Source organism: Lacerta agilis, chromosome 6 (genome assembly GCF_009819535.1).
Source record: "Lacerta agilis isolate rLacAgi1 chromosome 6, rLacAgi1.pri, whole genome shotgun sequence".
In the NCBI taxonomy this organism is placed as follows: Eukaryota; Metazoa; Chordata; class Lepidosauria; order Squamata; family Lacertidae; genus Lacerta; species Lacerta agilis.
In genome coordinates, this window is record NC_046317.1 from 44,668,702 (window position 1) to 44,685,982 (window position 17,281).

Here is a 17,281-nt window from a genome sequence, read left to right on the forward strand (position 1 = left end):
GATCCCCTAGACTCAGTGAAGTGTCTGGATGACATACACCAGAGTTTTTCAACCACTGTTCCGCGGCACACTAGTGTGCCGCGAGATGTTGCCTGGTGTGCCGTGGGAAAAATTGAAAAATTACTTTATATATAGTCAATATAGGCACAGAGTTAAATTTTTTAACATTTTCTAATGGTGGTGTGCCTCGTGATTTTTTTCATGAAACAAGTGTGCCTTTGCCCAAAAAAGGTTGAAAAACACTGACATACACTCCATATTTCGTCCATCTTCTGGTGCTGATCCATGCCCAGCTTTTCTTGTGTACAAATCAGCAGAGAGGAACCATGTTTCTAAAACAGTGCAATTCTCTGTTCCAGGCAGTGAACACATACTGTACTGTACAAGCAACCATCAGCTGCTGGGTCCAGAGAATCTAGTGAGCTTGAAGGAAGGTTAGGAGATGTCCATGCAGAAGACATGCAATATCCAAGGAATAATTTAATCCTAGCTAATGGACTGGGCCTTCAACTTCCAGGAAGGCTCAACTGTGAGCTATGTGAAGCAGTTCCAGGATCACAAAGTAAGACAGAAATGCACTGTAAGGGCAATGATTGCAGGGCCACATTATTCAATCACTTTTGGATTACCTTTTCCCCAGAATGAACAAAATTACTGCCTTTGGTACACATATGGCTGTGGCTAATGGTGGCTTAACAGACAGGCATCACCAGGATGGCCAACAGTTTAACGCATAGGGCACTAGACCAATATCCAGGCTGACTAGAGTGCAAGTCAACCCCAAGTGATGGAAGTAGACACAGATGCCCTTCTACCACTTTAGGCAACAGCAAGCTTCAAAAGTACCTTTGCAACAACCAACCATCAAATGAAAAAATGCAATTCAGTGGGGTGGGGCTTAATCCTCGTTTCCCTAAACTGGTGTTAAAAAACAAGCTGCTTCCTGGATATCTATATGGCAATATGTTCATGGCTCAGCTACTTGCTGCTAGATGGGAAATTCTATTCCCCGCTTCATCCAGCAGCAGGGAAGAACAGAAGGAAACAACAGACAAATTTCTGCTTTGCCAGGCAAAGCCTCCTACTTCTGGAAAGTCTGAGGCTCCATGCATGCGTGTGACCAGTGTGTGTGGTGTACGCCTGCTTGCATAGTTCTGAGTGCATTCAGGGAGGAATCACTGAGACTACCGGACCTTGGAATTGTACTTAATGGGTGACTTGTCTTGCATTGACTTAGGATAATCATCTTGCTTTAGCTACTGTTTAAGAGGTTTCACATCTCTGGAGCATCTGGAGACTGGTAAAATTTTGTTTTGCAGGTAACTCTCCTATGTAATGCTCACTCCAAGGAACACGAGCCAGACTCTTTAATGGCTCATCTGGAATGTTTTATTAAGAAAGAATAATCATGCCCTAAAGAATAGGCTTCTGTTTTCCTTTCTCAGAGCCTCATGTCTTCCCATTTTAAGTTTCTCAATATAGTTCTGATTAGTTCCTCCCCATCCTCACACATTCAGTGTCTTTTACTCTTCATGCTTATATTCAGGAATGCTGCAAGGCATGCAATTGGTTTGCAAGAGCAGCTGGTAGCCCAGTTGATGTGCCTTGCACAATTAATGCAGAGGATGCCACAAGACTGAAAGGAAATTCGTGTAGAGTCAAGAGAAGTTGAGCTTAAAACTGAGAGATGCAGAGTTTACCAGCTTTCCTTCCTCCCTTTGAAGCTGGGGGGGGGGGGTAGCTTGCACTTGGAGAGGACAAAGCAATATTTATGAAGCACTCTGTTGTAGAGCACTCCCGTGAAATTAGAAAGCATTCTGCATTGTCGTGTTGCAGTCAATTTGCAGAAGCCAGGAAAAAAATAGATTCTATTTTCAAACCTTTGAAATGCTTCAAAGGCAGCTTTGTGAAGAGCTGAACAATGCTTCTACTTTGTAGAAATTATCAGCATCTCTGCATCTGGATGCTTGACATTAGATAACAAAAAATCCCCAAGTTCCCTACACCAGACTGTCTCTGTGCACAGAAAAAGCTGGGTGAAAAATCGTGACAATGAAAAATCATGGTGCCTGGAGCATGCTCTGTTGAACTTTAACCCACTTGCCTCATGCTTATTACTACACTTCAGTGAGTAAAGGGGTCATTGCTGAAACAGCAAGGCATGGACAGCAGAAGGAAAGGAATAGCTACTGCACTTCCAGTTTAGTCTAGTGACTCTAGTCCACTAGAATTGTGCTTGGTGTTATCAGTAAAGGTTTACCTCCATTCAGAGATCACAGGTTAAGAAATCTGCCCTGATCCTAGTCCAGATGATGGGTGGGAGAATAAGAATGTCCTGCAGGAGCTCCGCTCTTACACTGCCACACCCTTTTATGGGCCAAGGAGCAGCCGAGGTGGTGCAACAAAGCCACTTTCCTAACACTGGTGCTACTGGCACCTACTAGGATGGTATGGAGATGGGGCAGAGCAGTGGTGAGGTTGGAGCTGTGCAGGAGTCAGGCAGAGCCAATCTAGTGCTTCCGTTGGTTCGGCTGCACAGTCCCAACTTCTCCGCCGTCCTTTCCCATCCCAGTAAGCAGCCCTGTCCTGCCACTCCTGCATGGGCTCAGTGGCAGCTGGCATTTTCAAGCCCTAGAGGATCCAAGATGTTGCTCAGGGAACCAAGGCAATATGTTTTATCTATGCACTTAAAAAAAAATCCACATTGTAATCATTCCATCAAAACCAAAAAGTCAGCTGCTTCACAAGAACTTCAAAAAGAATGGCAAAGCCATTTTGCCATCCACAGGAATCTTTTTTATTTGACAAGATACACTACCTTTAAACAATCAGCACGAGACACTTACCAGCCAAGCCTCAAAGACATGGTTTGCATCTTACAAGAGGAAAACACTGTGCACTATTATCACAGGTTTCAAAATGACAGGTGGCCATTAGGTAAACTGGGTATGGTCTGAAAGCACATGACACCATTGCCTTGCTGCTGCTAAGCAGGTCTGGGTCTGCCCAATGCCTTAATGAGAAACTGTCTGGGAGCCACAGGTACACAGCCTTGGGTTTGTTCCATGATAGGTGGGGTACAGGTGTAAGGAAATGTATTTTTTTAACAAACAAACAAACAAACAAACAAACAAACAAACAAACAAACAGAAAAGACTTCATCCAGTGCTCATATTACCCAACTGTTCATAATTTAAACAATGGGCCAGGTTCACTGTCAAGCAGCAAATAGAAAAATTCTAGCATTCAGCTTCATTACCCAAACCTTTCTACACATTCACACATATTAGAAGAAGCTGTTATCCCGTTATCTGGTTTGCAAAGGTTTTGAGAATCCCCATGCTCTATAACGACATCAACGAAAAGTATAGGAATTAGTTCCAAAAACAAAGTTTTTACCTATATTTTTATACGGAAGCATACTTTACTTGCTTTTCTGAACATGAGCAAGCAAATAAAGAAATAAAAAACAAAACTAACAGTAATTCATTGCTTTTTTGTGCTTGTTTCTAAGAATCCATGCTACAAGCAAACAAAACTGAAGAGCCAGGATGCAGCTTAAACTATTGAATATAGATTTATTTTCATTTTCACTTTTATATTTTGAGCCCAATATTAATTAAACTGCAATGACTCCTTCAATTAAGGCAGGGGGTGAATCTAATTACCAATCAGTGAATTTGCTTATCAGAGATTCATAAAAGAATGCTTTAATAGGAGGCTCTGTCATACATGACACAGATGAAAATAATGTGCTATAAATTACACTGGAAAAACGGATACACATTTCAGACTAAACAGCAGAATTTGCAACATGCTCAAATATTAATAAGATGCACTGCTGTCATATTCCTTTTGCCAATATTAACATGCTGTTAACCCAACTAGTGGCACACGGTAACACATGGAAGACAATGGGCAATTGTCTCATCTTAGCTCCAAACTGATTGAGGACTGAACAAAGAGAAGGCCTTGAGACCCCTTAAACTGTCACTCATACAGCAGCAACATTGCTGCCTTCAAAATCTGGTCTCAGATCAGCTTTACAGACATTCTCCTGGGGGCTGTTTACACAATGATTTTTTTTCAGAGATAACAACCCCTTAAAGCTTCAGCCCCAGCCTTGCACACAGAACTCACAAGGTTGTAGTGACTTAAAAGTGAGGTGCCTGGAATAATGTGAGGTGTTTTCCTCACCTTGGTATGTTCTGTCACTTTTTGCAGCAATCTGCCACATAAACATTGCCATGGTCAGTACCTGCACAGCATAAGAATCGAAAAGAGGAGGTGCACAGAAAACCTGAAATACCCAGTCTGGCAACCTGTGTGTATCTCCAAAGCAGTAATAGAGGAACCAAAGCTGAGTTTATCCATTCAATATATAAAAAAATATTATTAAGAGATTCTATCCTACTGTGTAAACAAGCTCTAGGATAAAGACAAGCATTTCCCTTTCTGTCCCATATGAAAAGATGCTCCAAACTCACTGCAGAGTATTTACAACTAGATACGTCAGGCAAGGTTGTATTTTACTAGATGTTGGTGTATTGGGGCAGATATAGACCTTAGTAACATTTGATTAAGGATCACTGTAAGGTAAAAGTAATCACTGAAAGTAGAACTTTGCTAAATCAGGTACCACATTTAAGAAAGACCAATTCTGGTAAGTGGCAAGTAGCTAACCAAATCACAGACTGGAGATGAATATTTAAACACTGATTAGCTTGACTAGCGATAGCCACAGAACTCTTAAGTTAGTACCTCAAGTGCTTCTGCTGGGGAGCTCATGACAAATTCATACAACTTCCTTGTGAGCTCATGCTTTCTACCTAATATGGCCCTTACCTGACCCTCTTCCTCCTTAATGGCAGCTCTCCAATGGATGCACATGGTAAGGGATGGTTTAAACCTAAAGCCACGTGACAGGAATGGAGCAGAGAAAGCAGGGGAAATATGGCTGGAGACATTTAAAAGATTCAAAGAGCAATGCCAAACATTTTGCCTCTTCCCACGCGTATCACCTCTGCTTTTCCTGCCCTGGAGCAGCCATTCTCACATAAAGCCCCTTCCTCTCTCCTCATAGGGCAGAACCCCTTGGACATAGTTCTCACACTGTCCTCCCACAAGACATATGGGAAGGTGGTGGAGGTTCACCTAGGGTGTTAGCTTGAGTGGTGGTGGTGGGATAGTGTACCATAGAGGGGAGGGGTGATAATGATGTATGGCATCCTTCAGACAGAGCTCTTGCAGCAGGTGATGCCTACAGGGAAATGAGAAACACATTGGTGAGAGCAGGAAGGTATACCATAGAATGAATCCATGAATGATTGGGAGGATAAAGTGAGTACAATATGTGGCAAACAAAACACATTGCTGATAACAGCAGGCCCATAGCTCAACAACAGGATGCACCTTATATCTTCAGAGCCATTTTCAGTCTGCAACAATGTCAGATACAGAATATAGGGAAATGGATGTGTTATAAGTTCGCGGAATGGAAAAGCGTAAAATGGAATACTGTAAATAAATCAGTTCATTTCCAAACTAGAACAAGCCTAAGTAACAAAGGCTACATCTCCAACTCACTTTTTGTCCCTCTTACATCTGAATTGATGTGGCATCAACACTGCAAACAACAGGACCAAACATGCATCCCTGAAGACCTTGTCCAACATCACAAGTGGAGGTACACAGGGTCAGCTGGAGTCAAGGATCAGAATCCAGGGAATTCTACATGCCTGGGAATCTGAACTGACCAAGGAAAGTGTACATATAACTTAAAACATCTACAAATTAGAAATCTGTACATGGTCAGAGTGCAGAGGGAAACTGGCAGGCAGCTGTATGAGGTTTAATTCCTGCCAGCAGAATTACTCCCTTTGGGTATTTGTCAGCAAGCATCCTTAACCCAAGGATCCTTTTGTTCAATGTTTGTATATTTTCCATACTTCACATTCCCCAGTGTGCTCTCATGATGGAATTCCAGTTAGCCAGTGTATCCATGTTTACAGTGCTGATTAAGCTAATAAGACATACTGGACTTCGCAAGAGATGCTCCTGAAGTTTGAGCCATTAACCATACAAATCAGCTCAGGGGACAGGTGATATATCTCAAGTTCTCTGGGCCATGTCTGAATGATGGTATGCAAAGGAGAAGTCCATTGATTTAGGATTTGTTTCTTCCTAATCAATGCCAAGGCATGAGGGATCTTTAATCCTACCCTGGTAAGCATGTTTTGTGTGTCATCAACTAGGATCAAGGAAACAGGCTCTGCATTTGGCAGTTAGAAAGCAAAACACGTTTCAGAGAAGATGCTGTGAATATGAGCTGTTTTGTCATCTCAAAATAATTAGTTAGATCTAAACTGAGGGGTTTTTTTTTAGTCACTCCTCCTCACTTCAAAATATCTACAAATAGAAACAACATTGTTTCCTAGTTTTTGAGTATCACAGTCGAAAAGCCTCTGGGTGCCTTCTGCTAGCACTCTGGCAGCTGACAAATCCCCCCACACTAATATGCTCAGGCACCAGATTTTTAAACCACAGTGGCTATGGATCTGAAAGTTATCAACACCCTTTGAATCCTGGACTGTCTGCCCCACTGCAGGATCACACTGTAAAGATGCATTGATCTAAACACTGAGGAAGGATACTTGAGACCAGGGATTGACATGTTGGTATCCATCTGTCTTGAGAGACAATGGAGTGCACCTCCGGGGGTGAAACCAACCACTTCGTTAGCAGCACCGAAGTGAACCTTCCCAGGGCACAAGCCTGGGCAGTGTGTCTGGAGATCCTGGGCTCCCCAGACAACTCTTGCCTTGCTAATGTGGTCCAAAGGAAAGCAGAGCATTATGTTTGGCACCAGCTTGGCTGCAGGATTTGCCAGAAGGAGGTTTACAAGATGCCATCCAACCATCTTAGGGACTCCGCTACAAATTTGTGTAGGGTTGTCCCCCTCAAGTCAGCGGATACAGGTTGTTTCTTGGGTTTTATTCCTGAAACCTTTCTCACAAATGAGTATAGCTGCAAGGCAGCAAAGGTTTAAGATCAGAGTTTTCCTTCTCCTAGCTCCTTTCCCTTTCCCTAACTCACCAAGGTTTTGAGACCCATTGGCTACCCTCACCTGGTTTAGGCAGCCAGTTGAAGCTATTCCTGGGGTGTGGCTGCTGACAGCTTCTAGGAGCTGAGTGCAGGATGGGAACCAAAGGAGGACAAATTACTCCAGAAGGAACATGACATGTCCCCCACCAGAGGTACTACCCCTCCCATAACACCCCATACAACCCTATAGTAGGAATTGATACCTATTAAAGTTTTTCTTTTTCACATACTCCTGAGCTGATAGGTACATGTGCTATCACCTTCAAGAGCAAAACCCTAGTCACTATATATAGTCCAAGAGTATCACAACACTAGAAGTACAGCTAACCAAGAAGATGTTGCTGCCTAGCAACCAGTCAGAATGGCATGATCTTTGCTAAGGTAACTTGTGCTCTGGTTGCCTGTGTTGTTCTAAGGGAGTTTTCCACTGTGTAGTTGCTGTATATGTTCCTAGTATGGACTTGGCCTGAATTGTTCAGAAACACAAAATCCCTGTTTATTTCTCCTCATATTATGTACTGTTTTTGTTCAGTTCATCGCATACAGTGTTATCAATTTGTTTTCTTTCTGGACTAAGACTGCACAACAGTAAGCCCACAACTTACACAAGGGGTTACATTCTGGGGATCACACCTAAAGCCTAAATTGCATATAGTCAAAACATGTTGGATTCAATAGCAGGTGGGATTGCCAGAGTATTTTTCTGGACACCCACCCCCTTTCAGCTTGTAAGGCTGAATGTGCACAAGTTAAATGCTGACTGCAACACTCAAGTCCTGCTTGTGGGATTCCCATAGGCATCTGACTGCCCACTATGGGTGGGTGGGTGGGTGGGTGGAAGCTGGAGAAACTACTAGGCCTTAGATGTGATCCAGCGGGGCTCTTCCAATGTCCTTAATGGGACAGGACTATATGCATTAAATAATACATTGCCATCCAGATTACAGCAGTGAGTTTCTAAGCATGAAATAAAAACTGAAAATAACCACTTGCCTATGCACATCCCAGAAACCCCACATCTTCAAGAATAAAAGTTTCCTTATCCTTTTAAGTACTTGCCCTAACAAGCAATTGGGTATTTTTTTAAAGCAGCCATTGCACACTTCTTCCCACCTCCAGCAAGCTAGCACTGATGTATCAGAATTATATGTGTGTTATTCTCAAATATCCAGGCCCATTTTATAACTACTGATTCATCTCTCTCTCTCTCTCTCTCTCTCTCCCCCCCCCAACATAACTTTTCACCTTCAAAGTATTTGATGGACATTAATTCACACCCACATCTTAATTCCTCCATTCCATCACACAAGCAGAGATATAGTGAGGATGAACGTTTAATTGGCAAGGCATGGAAATGTATTATGTAAGTGACTTAAACAGACCAGACAGAAAGCAATGAGAGGCGAGGAGATCCAAGCCTCCATGATCTGCTCAGGCCGTGATTTCAGTGTCAACTCTCAATCAATATTTGCTTCAATACCCATTTCCAAGTGGGGAGTACAAAACACACTACAAACTACCAGTTTGGCTCTAAACACCAGCTCTTCCCTCATGAGTAAGGGAAAAATCACTGACAGCATTTTGTACTGGAACATTAACAAGCATTATATTTAACATCTCAGCTACACTTGCTTACCACTGAGCAACAGTTATCTGTTGGTTGGGTTACATGATGCTATGGGAATTTATCAAAGGTGATTTTCAACAGGCAGACTTACCATGCACTTGATTAATTTCAGAGTTGGAGGACAAGATTTCATCAGCCAATTTCTGGGCTGTCGGGAGCACTTCAGTGTGGTGGGCTGTGATCAAATACTGAACAAACTTTTGGAGCTGGTCTCTGTTCATTTGGAAAAGAGTCTCTGAGATAGGAAGACGGAGTTTGACCTGATCAGGCTTGCGAATCCTGTACAGTGAGAGTGCCACTACATGTGCACAGTAAAAAATGTCCTTGTTCCCGCAACCACACGTCACAGAAGTTATTTTGCATCGGTCAAAGCTGATGGCCACCTTGTAGGTCATTTCTGCTTCTGCTGCAGTGGCAGGTTCTGTTACTGTGCCACTCAGGTGGAATCCTGGAAGGAGAACAAGAGAAGGATATTTAGCTTTGAAAATGAGTGTTATCATAATAGTCCGCTAGCCTGCTCGGACTGTATAAATGCTAATAACAATGTGCCACAGAGACAAATTACATTGCCCTCACTCCAAAATGCACATATATTTGAGGCTCACTATTCTGAGGGACACAGGTGGTGCTGTGGGTTAAGCCACTGAGCCTAGGGCTTGCCAATCAGAAGGTCGGCGGTTTGAATCCCCGCGATGGGGTGAGCTCCCATTGTTCAGTCCCTGCTCCTGCCAACCTAGCAGTTCGAAAGCACATCAAAGTGCAAGTAGATAAATAGGTACCGCTCTGGCGGGAAGGTAAACGGTGTTTCTGTGCGCTGCTCTGGTTCGCCAGAAGCGGCTTAGTCATGCTGGCCACATGACCTGGAAGCTGTACACCGGCTCCCTCGGCCAGAGATGAGCACCGCAACCCCAGAGTCGTCTGCGACTGGACCTAACCGTCGGGGTCCTTTACCTTTACCTTTATTCTGCATGAAGATGCTTTAGCTGAACAGTAAAGTTCTGCACTCTGACCAGCTCAGAATAATCCCAAGCTGAACTAATAGCAGTACCCAACCATATGTAAAAGATTGAATTTGCTTTTGAATTAGCTGGGCTGGCATAAAACTCATTCCAGATTGTCTTAAAACTCTTAAGCAACAACCAAACTTGGAGGATCTGTTTTATTATTAGTTCCGTGAGTAGCTAAAGGGCAAGGATGAATCCTGCAAAGCATCTCTCACACTCCATTGCTTCATTTTATTTATACTGCCGAAATGAGGGGTTGGCTGCAACCTGAAGTTTCCTTCTTCATCTGATGGAACAGTGAGTTTAATATCATGCTGGATCTTGATCATTTTTTCTGCCAGAAAACATGATGTAGTATATCTTGGCAAATGCAAGCTTTTCAAAATCAGCTGAACACCATATACTCATGCAAGATACAACACATGATACCAAATCTGGTTTAAAAGGACATTAATTGCTTTTGAATAAAATTTCAACATGTCTATTAAACATCAATCTGTATTTCTTCGCTTTAAGGAATAAAAAAATGAGCAATGCTTCACTAAAAAGTAGGATGCAAAACCTAGAGCAGAATTCTGCACAATATTGGCAATAGACAATATTGCACAACTATTAAATAGCCTACATTCATTCCCATGATACAAAAATGCTGAATTCAACTGTCCCAACCTCCAAACACATCTCAAATGGATTAGAAAATGGGAAAGAGCATTCTTCCTCTGAGTCAGCTAGGAAAATTCCATCAAACTACCAAAGAGTTGAAAAAAGTCTCACCAATTCTATATAGTTCGAAGTAAATGAATAAAAACATTAATTCTTTATTTTGCCATGATGCAACAGTAGGTAGGAAAGGGAACAAATAAATGTTAACAAATACAAAAGTAATATCACACTGCATTAAAATATTTACATTTTTCAAGTCTCCTATTTCAAGGCCTCAATCAATAGGAACAACATTCTAGAAAATGTTTCAATTCCTTCATTTATTCTACTTGAAAGCACAACCCAATTTCTGGGTGCACTCTAAGACCCTAAAAGTGGGTCACACTAGGCTTTTAACACAGGGCAACAGTGATTGTGATCTACATCAAACCTGCTCAATTAACACAGCAATCACCTAGTATCATCTGTGCATAGGCATAAGGAAACTGGATTCAGTACCATGTGAAAATCTCTAACTTCTTCCTTTTCAATAACTAGTTTTATTTGTCATGGCAAGCAAGAGGAAGAACAATATTCACTGAGTTCTTAAAAGTCTTCAGTCGTATCTACAGAAAATCAGTAAGGAAGAGCTACCGTACTTCACTTCTGCCACCATCCAGAGGCTGGATTACCAGCTGTTAGGGAAGCTTTGCTAGTAGATTTCCTACATCATCAGGAGGTTGGGATAGATTATCTTTGATATCCCCTTCTAACTGAGATGGTCAGCGGAAAATCCACAAAACGGGGTAACAACATCAACAACAAAGCCCCATTGACAGCCATGAAGCTCACTGGGCGACCTTAGGTCAGTCACTGCCTCTCAGCCTAGCCTACCTCACAGGGTTGTTGTGGGGTTTAAATGAGGAGGTGGAGAACCATATATACCACCTAGAACTTCTTGAAGAAAAAGTATGATATAAATGCAATAAATAATAAATAATTGAAAACAGTTTCTAAAATGTGCGCCTACACAAAACAGTAGTTCTCATCACATCTCTTTGGCTAATGATGAAAATAGTAAGCTAAAAGATCAGCTGCTTTTCCTAAACTCAAAATAGGACTGGTCAAATGGTTTTATAGGAAATCCATGTGTCCAGATTCTTAATAGACAGCTTCAACAACAGTATCAATTCCCCCCTCACTGATGCTCTTTTATTGCTTTTACCGCTGGAAGGTTTCTACGAATGTATTTCAAACACAAATTCACACTAGAGGAAACTGAAAGATAGCAAAAGAAGAGAAAAATGATTAAAACACATTAACTGCATGAATCCCTTGTGTGTTTGCCAACCCTTATAAGGTTTCTGAAACAAATTCTACCAGAGGTTTTTAATCAACAGCATCAAAACCATCTATATGCTGCTATTCTCTTTCAAGCGGTGCCAAAACCCACATCCAGATCTGATTAAGTATTGAGAGGTTTCTTTCACTTTAAGAACTGGATTTTAAAAATTGGCCTTGTAAACGACCATAAAGGACTGTATTACTTGGATTGATCTAAAGGCCAGAAATATGCAGCCCCCCCACCAAGCATTGACCATTCAAAACTTGTCTGATAAACATATCCACTCTCCTCATATAATTAGTTTAAAATAAATCTGAGGCAACTCTCAGGTTGTGTACAATTATTTATATGGAACAGCAGGAGCTACTTCCTCCTGTATCACCACACACTGACACGGTGTGCCGAGGGCAATTATGGCTCTATATAAATTGCTTCCAAGAATATGAAAAGCTATAATCCACAGCCCCCAACCTTCCTCTCTCTCTCTCGGTTATTATTATGCTGTGTGATTTCATCACAAGCAAGCAGGAACAAAGAGCAAAAGTGTGCAAAAGCATTTGGGTATCCCAATTGTTTTGCTACGTGTTTTGAGTGCTGAGCATAAGGATTGTCTGTCGAGAATGGTACCAAACCCAAAGGAACCCTGTTTGCTCAATGAAGAACCTTCCTCGCATCAATGCAAATGTATTTATTCTCCAGCCTTGTCTCTCTCTCTCCCTTAACCGTAAAACGGTACTCTGCACTCACAACTGCACCAGAAATACCAGTAAATGCAGTTCCATGAACCACCAAAAATACTGCTGTAGTGAAAGGAAAGCTGAGGATGCACATTTCAAACTTAGAAGCACAGTGCTTCTGAATCACCCTATCTGTGCAAGGATACAAGTGTCTCTTTTACCCATTACTCCCTCCCACTCAATGAACATTCACCACATTCGCTTGCATTGAAAGCAAGAAACAGTAAGTGATATAAACCTCCTATGCAAACTGCTCTGTAAACATCTATTTGTGTATTTATTAATTTATTTGCCTTTCCTCCAAGGAGATCAAGGTGATTTACACAGTCCCCTTTTTATGCTCACCACAACATTATGAGTTGGGTTAGGCTGAGAGATGACAAATTGTCTAAGATCACCCAGTGAACTGGTGCCATCCAGATATTGTTGGGACACCCAACTCCCTGGGCATGGCAGGCTTAAATGCCCAAGAAGCGGACTGGAGGGATGCCATAGAGACATCTCCCCTCTGGTACCCTTCCAAAGCTGTGTCCCCAAGCTCACCCATGAAAGGCTGCCAACACAGGTGAGCACCAGCAGACAGTGTGGCCAGTAAAGGAGGAAGTGATGTCATCTCCCAGCTGTACCAAAGCTAGAGGGGCGCCCACAACTGTAGGCTGCATTCGACCACAATTGCTGCCTCCCCACAGCTAGCAGGTAAGTGGCCATTGCAAATCTACTCTGGATCTCCTAACAATTCTCAGCATCCTTAACAAACTAGTTTCCATGATTGTTTGTTTAATATGATGTAATACTGCTTTAAAAGTATACGGCAGATGGTGCCTTAGACTAATGGGAACATTTAATTTCTGCTTTGCCTGAATTAATCAGTTCATGATCACATTAATATTACTTCAACTTATCAAACCCTCTATTTCACCCACATACAGACTTCTTCACCACAATAAGAACATTAACTACTCTATTAGGATTACGGTCTATGAGTACTATAAGGCCTGTTACATGCTGGAAAATCTAATTCTGTACACTGCATAATAAACACTATGGCTTAGTTCAGATGATACCCCATGGTTTAGGATGCAATTCCTATGAACGCTTACCTGAAAGCATAGCTGAACTCAGCCAGATTTATTTTTCAGGACATCTGCGTAGGACTGTGCTGTTGAGAATTTATTGCAGCTTTGTGTGCTCCTCTCTTCCTCTACTGTCATGTGCTTCCATTTCCAGGTTGTTGAAACCATAGTTTGCCACAACATCGGAATCAGGCAACTATGGTTAGCACTAGCTTCCAGTTCACAGTTTAGATATTAATGCTAACCATTGTTTGCTTGGTTTTGTATGTCATTGCAAACTATAGTGTCAGCAATCCAGAAATGGGGGGTAGAATAAACATGCAAAGGGAAGAAAATGTGTAAGAGAAAGTGTACAAGCTTGCTGCACATTCCCAACCCCCCATCCCCTGTGATCATCTGTATTTGCCCAAATGTGACTCTCTGATCTACATACTCAAATCTCTGAAGAATTAGTAAGGTAGACCTAGAAGCCAACTGAACAGCTCAGTTTTTATCATTTGCTTTCAGGTATCATGAAACAACTCTAGAGTCATATTACATTTAGCCAAAATTTCTATCCTGGCCCAATTTTGATGACAGCTGAAAACAGTCTAAGGGAAAGAGGACACAGCTCACATCCTACATTTTTGGAGTCTGCCAAGTTTATCTAGTGTTTAGCTTTAAATCAAGTGTCAGTTTAATTTCTAGCTGTCGTGACAGCACATCTATTAAAGATTAACTAAGGGAAAAACATATGCAAAATATTTATCAAAAGCTTAGCCAGAGATTAAACACTGTTCTGGAAAAAAACAAGCTTGAGTAGTCGTTTTATTTGGAGTCTTTACATCAGCACTTGGAGTGTCTTTGGCTGGCTGGCCAGCCACACTAAGCTTGCCCCTGAACGCTAACAGTAAGCACTAGTAAATCCCAGTACAAAACTGGGAAGCAAACTCTTACTGCACAGGACAACATCTCATAAGGAGAGTCAGGCTGCCACCCTGGAAGTGGGAATCTCATGGCAGAGTGAGACAAGTCTATTGGAAGAGAAATAGCACACACTCATTCACTACAGAGAGATACAGAAAATTACTGAAGCAATGAGAGCTAGGTGTGATGTAGTGGATAACATGTTGAACTTCAACCTGGGTTCAATTCCACAAAACTCTCTGCTTTATTTATTTAAGTGGAGGAAATTACTATTTGAACTTTTTTTGTGTGGAGAAGGAATAACTTCACATTGCTTGGACTGCTTTCCAAGTTCTTTCACACTCCTTCCCCCACAATGTTCTAAATTTAGATTTTTAAACACCTTAGGGCATCATCATCAGTCTTTTATTTGTGTTATTCTATGCTTTTTGATGGTGCTATATAAGTAACAAACAACTTTCCAGCTTTGGGAATGCAAGTAGTTCTATGCTAACTCTCTGCTTCAGTATGCTGCACCTTCATTGTTTTTGATGCACCATAGAGCAGGGCAGGAAGTGCTCAGTGGTTGCTTAGCAACTGATTGACATCTTCCACAAGCAGTGCAGGACCTTTTCCTTGAGACAGCTTTTAGTGGCAAAGAGTAACCCAATATAGAAGCAGTGTATCTAGGCTTCATTTATTTCATTAAAAATTGTTATTTTCACACATGTTTATGAGTATACCTGTACTGAACCTTTAGAAGGAAGCAGGCTATAGTCCAAATAAATAACACACAAATACACAACCTACTGAACAACAAATAATTTCTTGCCACATTTACTTTATTTTCTACCAAGGTCCTATTCTTGGCTGCCAGTATTGTAATGACTTTATACGAAGCTTGGTATGGACAGTGTCCAGTGCTGGTTGCCATCTCTCAAAAAGGTTACTGCAGAAATGGAAGGGATGCCCAAAAGGGAATCCAAAATCATCAGAAGGGTGGAGTAATTCCCCCATGAGGAAAGGTATCAGTGTTTAGGTCATTTTTCATTTTAAAAAGGACAGAATAAAGGAAGTAGTTCTTCACACAGCACATAGTTAAACTATGTGCTCAAAGTGGAACAGTTGACTTAGTTCTGAAGTGTACTAGTTGAACTGGGTGCTCATATGAGAAGTAGCTTAACAAAGAAACCTGGATGGAATATTTTGATCTAAGAAGCCTTGTTTACAATCAACAATATGCACTCTGAACGCTACCTCACTGGCTTTTCTGACAGAGACCTTTTTATCTATAATAATTTTCCAAAGCATGTGCCTACACAGCAAACAAGATCCTCATCCTTTCATTCACACATAAGTATATTTTAATATTTTCCCTAAATAATTCATTAATCTCCACAACTGGTGAACTAGAATAGCTGAAGCAGCTAATCAGACTACCCCAATTTCAACTGTGTTGTCTGCTGCATAGCAGTCTGCTGTCCAATTATAGAGTTGCCTGAGACCAAGGAAATGCAATGGTGATGAATGGCTAAGATCACATGACTGTTCCTGAACCAGCTTGTCTTTTCATAAACATTTCCCTCACCTTAAACGTATCACCCTTTCAAAGGCCAAAGTGAAGGCCAATCATGGGGCGTCATGAACTAGTTGGAGAATGACTTGGCTGTGGTGGAGACGTTTTCCCTCAGGGTGAAAAACATACCCGATGTCTTATCCCTTTGGCAAGCAAATATGTTGAAAAGGAACAAATAGATAAGGCAGGGACTGACAGGGCTGGGCAGATGAGCACAAGTTGTGAGTCAATGACTCGCTACCCGTGTGGGGTAAATAAGGCACAAGTACATTTACGGCATGTGAGTGGTATTGGCTTAGGCATTGGACAAGAGCATAACGCTTGACTCCACCCCGTCCGGCGGGGAATCACCTTAGGGTTAACACCCAGTGGGAGGAGCTTGTTGATGCAAATACAACTGGAAGCTTCCCCTGACGTCACCGGGGTCGTGCCATGGCCCTAGCCACCACCAGGGCATCGGACAGGATACACGTGTTTGCTCACATGCTCCGCGTGGCGCTGTGTCTTCTCCCAGCTCAGCGGGGAGCCCTGCGACAGGAGCCCCATGGCCCCCCGAGGGAGCGGCGCAAGGGCGCGCGGGGAAAGGGAGGAGAGCCGGCCGGCAACGCCAAGGAGAAAAGCTACCTCCAGGCGGTGGCGGTGGTGGCAGGAAAGAGGAGCAGGAAGGAGAAGGATCCTCCGCCGGTGGCGAAACAGGAGGAGGAGATTGGCGCCGGCTGCTACTTCTCTCTTTCTCCCCGCCGCGGCGCCTCTTTCTCCGCGAGGCTCCCGTAGGGGAAGCGCCTGTGCCGGCTGCGGACGGAACAAGAGAGGCCAGCTGCGCGGCTGTGTGTGTGTGTGTGTGTGTGTGTGTGTAGATGCAGGGAGGGGGTGGTGCTGGTGACCGTCCCGGCAGCAGTGGGGCATGTGATCAGGGGGAAGGGGAAGGAGGTTGCTCTGTGTGCGCATGCCTGTGCGTGTGTGTTTGCGTGCGTGCAGTGAGCGCATGCGCCCTCCCTCCCCGGTGCGGGCGGGCGGGCGCCGGGAGGGAGGGAGGCGCGCGCAGGCCACATGACGAGGTCTGGCGGGCCGGATTAGGCCCCCGGGCCTTGTGTTTGACACCCGTGCCCTAGGAGGTAGGTGATGGCCAGAACCTGACCTCCAACACACAACACATATCTCGCATATTGAATATTCCAATGCCTAACCGCCAATACTACAAAGTTGGCCAGCAGAGGGGCTGGGCGCGGCAGCGGAGAGGGGCTGATGCAGGGGGCCGAACACGCCCCCCTGCAGGCGCAGGAAACGG

The 17,281-nt window shown here is 43.0% G+C and overlaps 1 protein-coding gene across 1 annotated transcript in view; it reads right to left on the reverse strand.

Annotated features, from left to right (window-relative positions):
- Window positions 1–17,281, reverse strand: part of ZSWIM5 (zinc finger SWIM-type containing 5) — a 118,325-nt gene that overhangs the window by 27,166 nt on the left and 73,878 nt on the right. Inside the window, 1 exon segment of the mRNA XM_033152276.1 lies at window positions 8,823–9,179. Coding sequence (XP_033008167.1) covers window positions 8,823–9,179 — 357 coding nt within the window.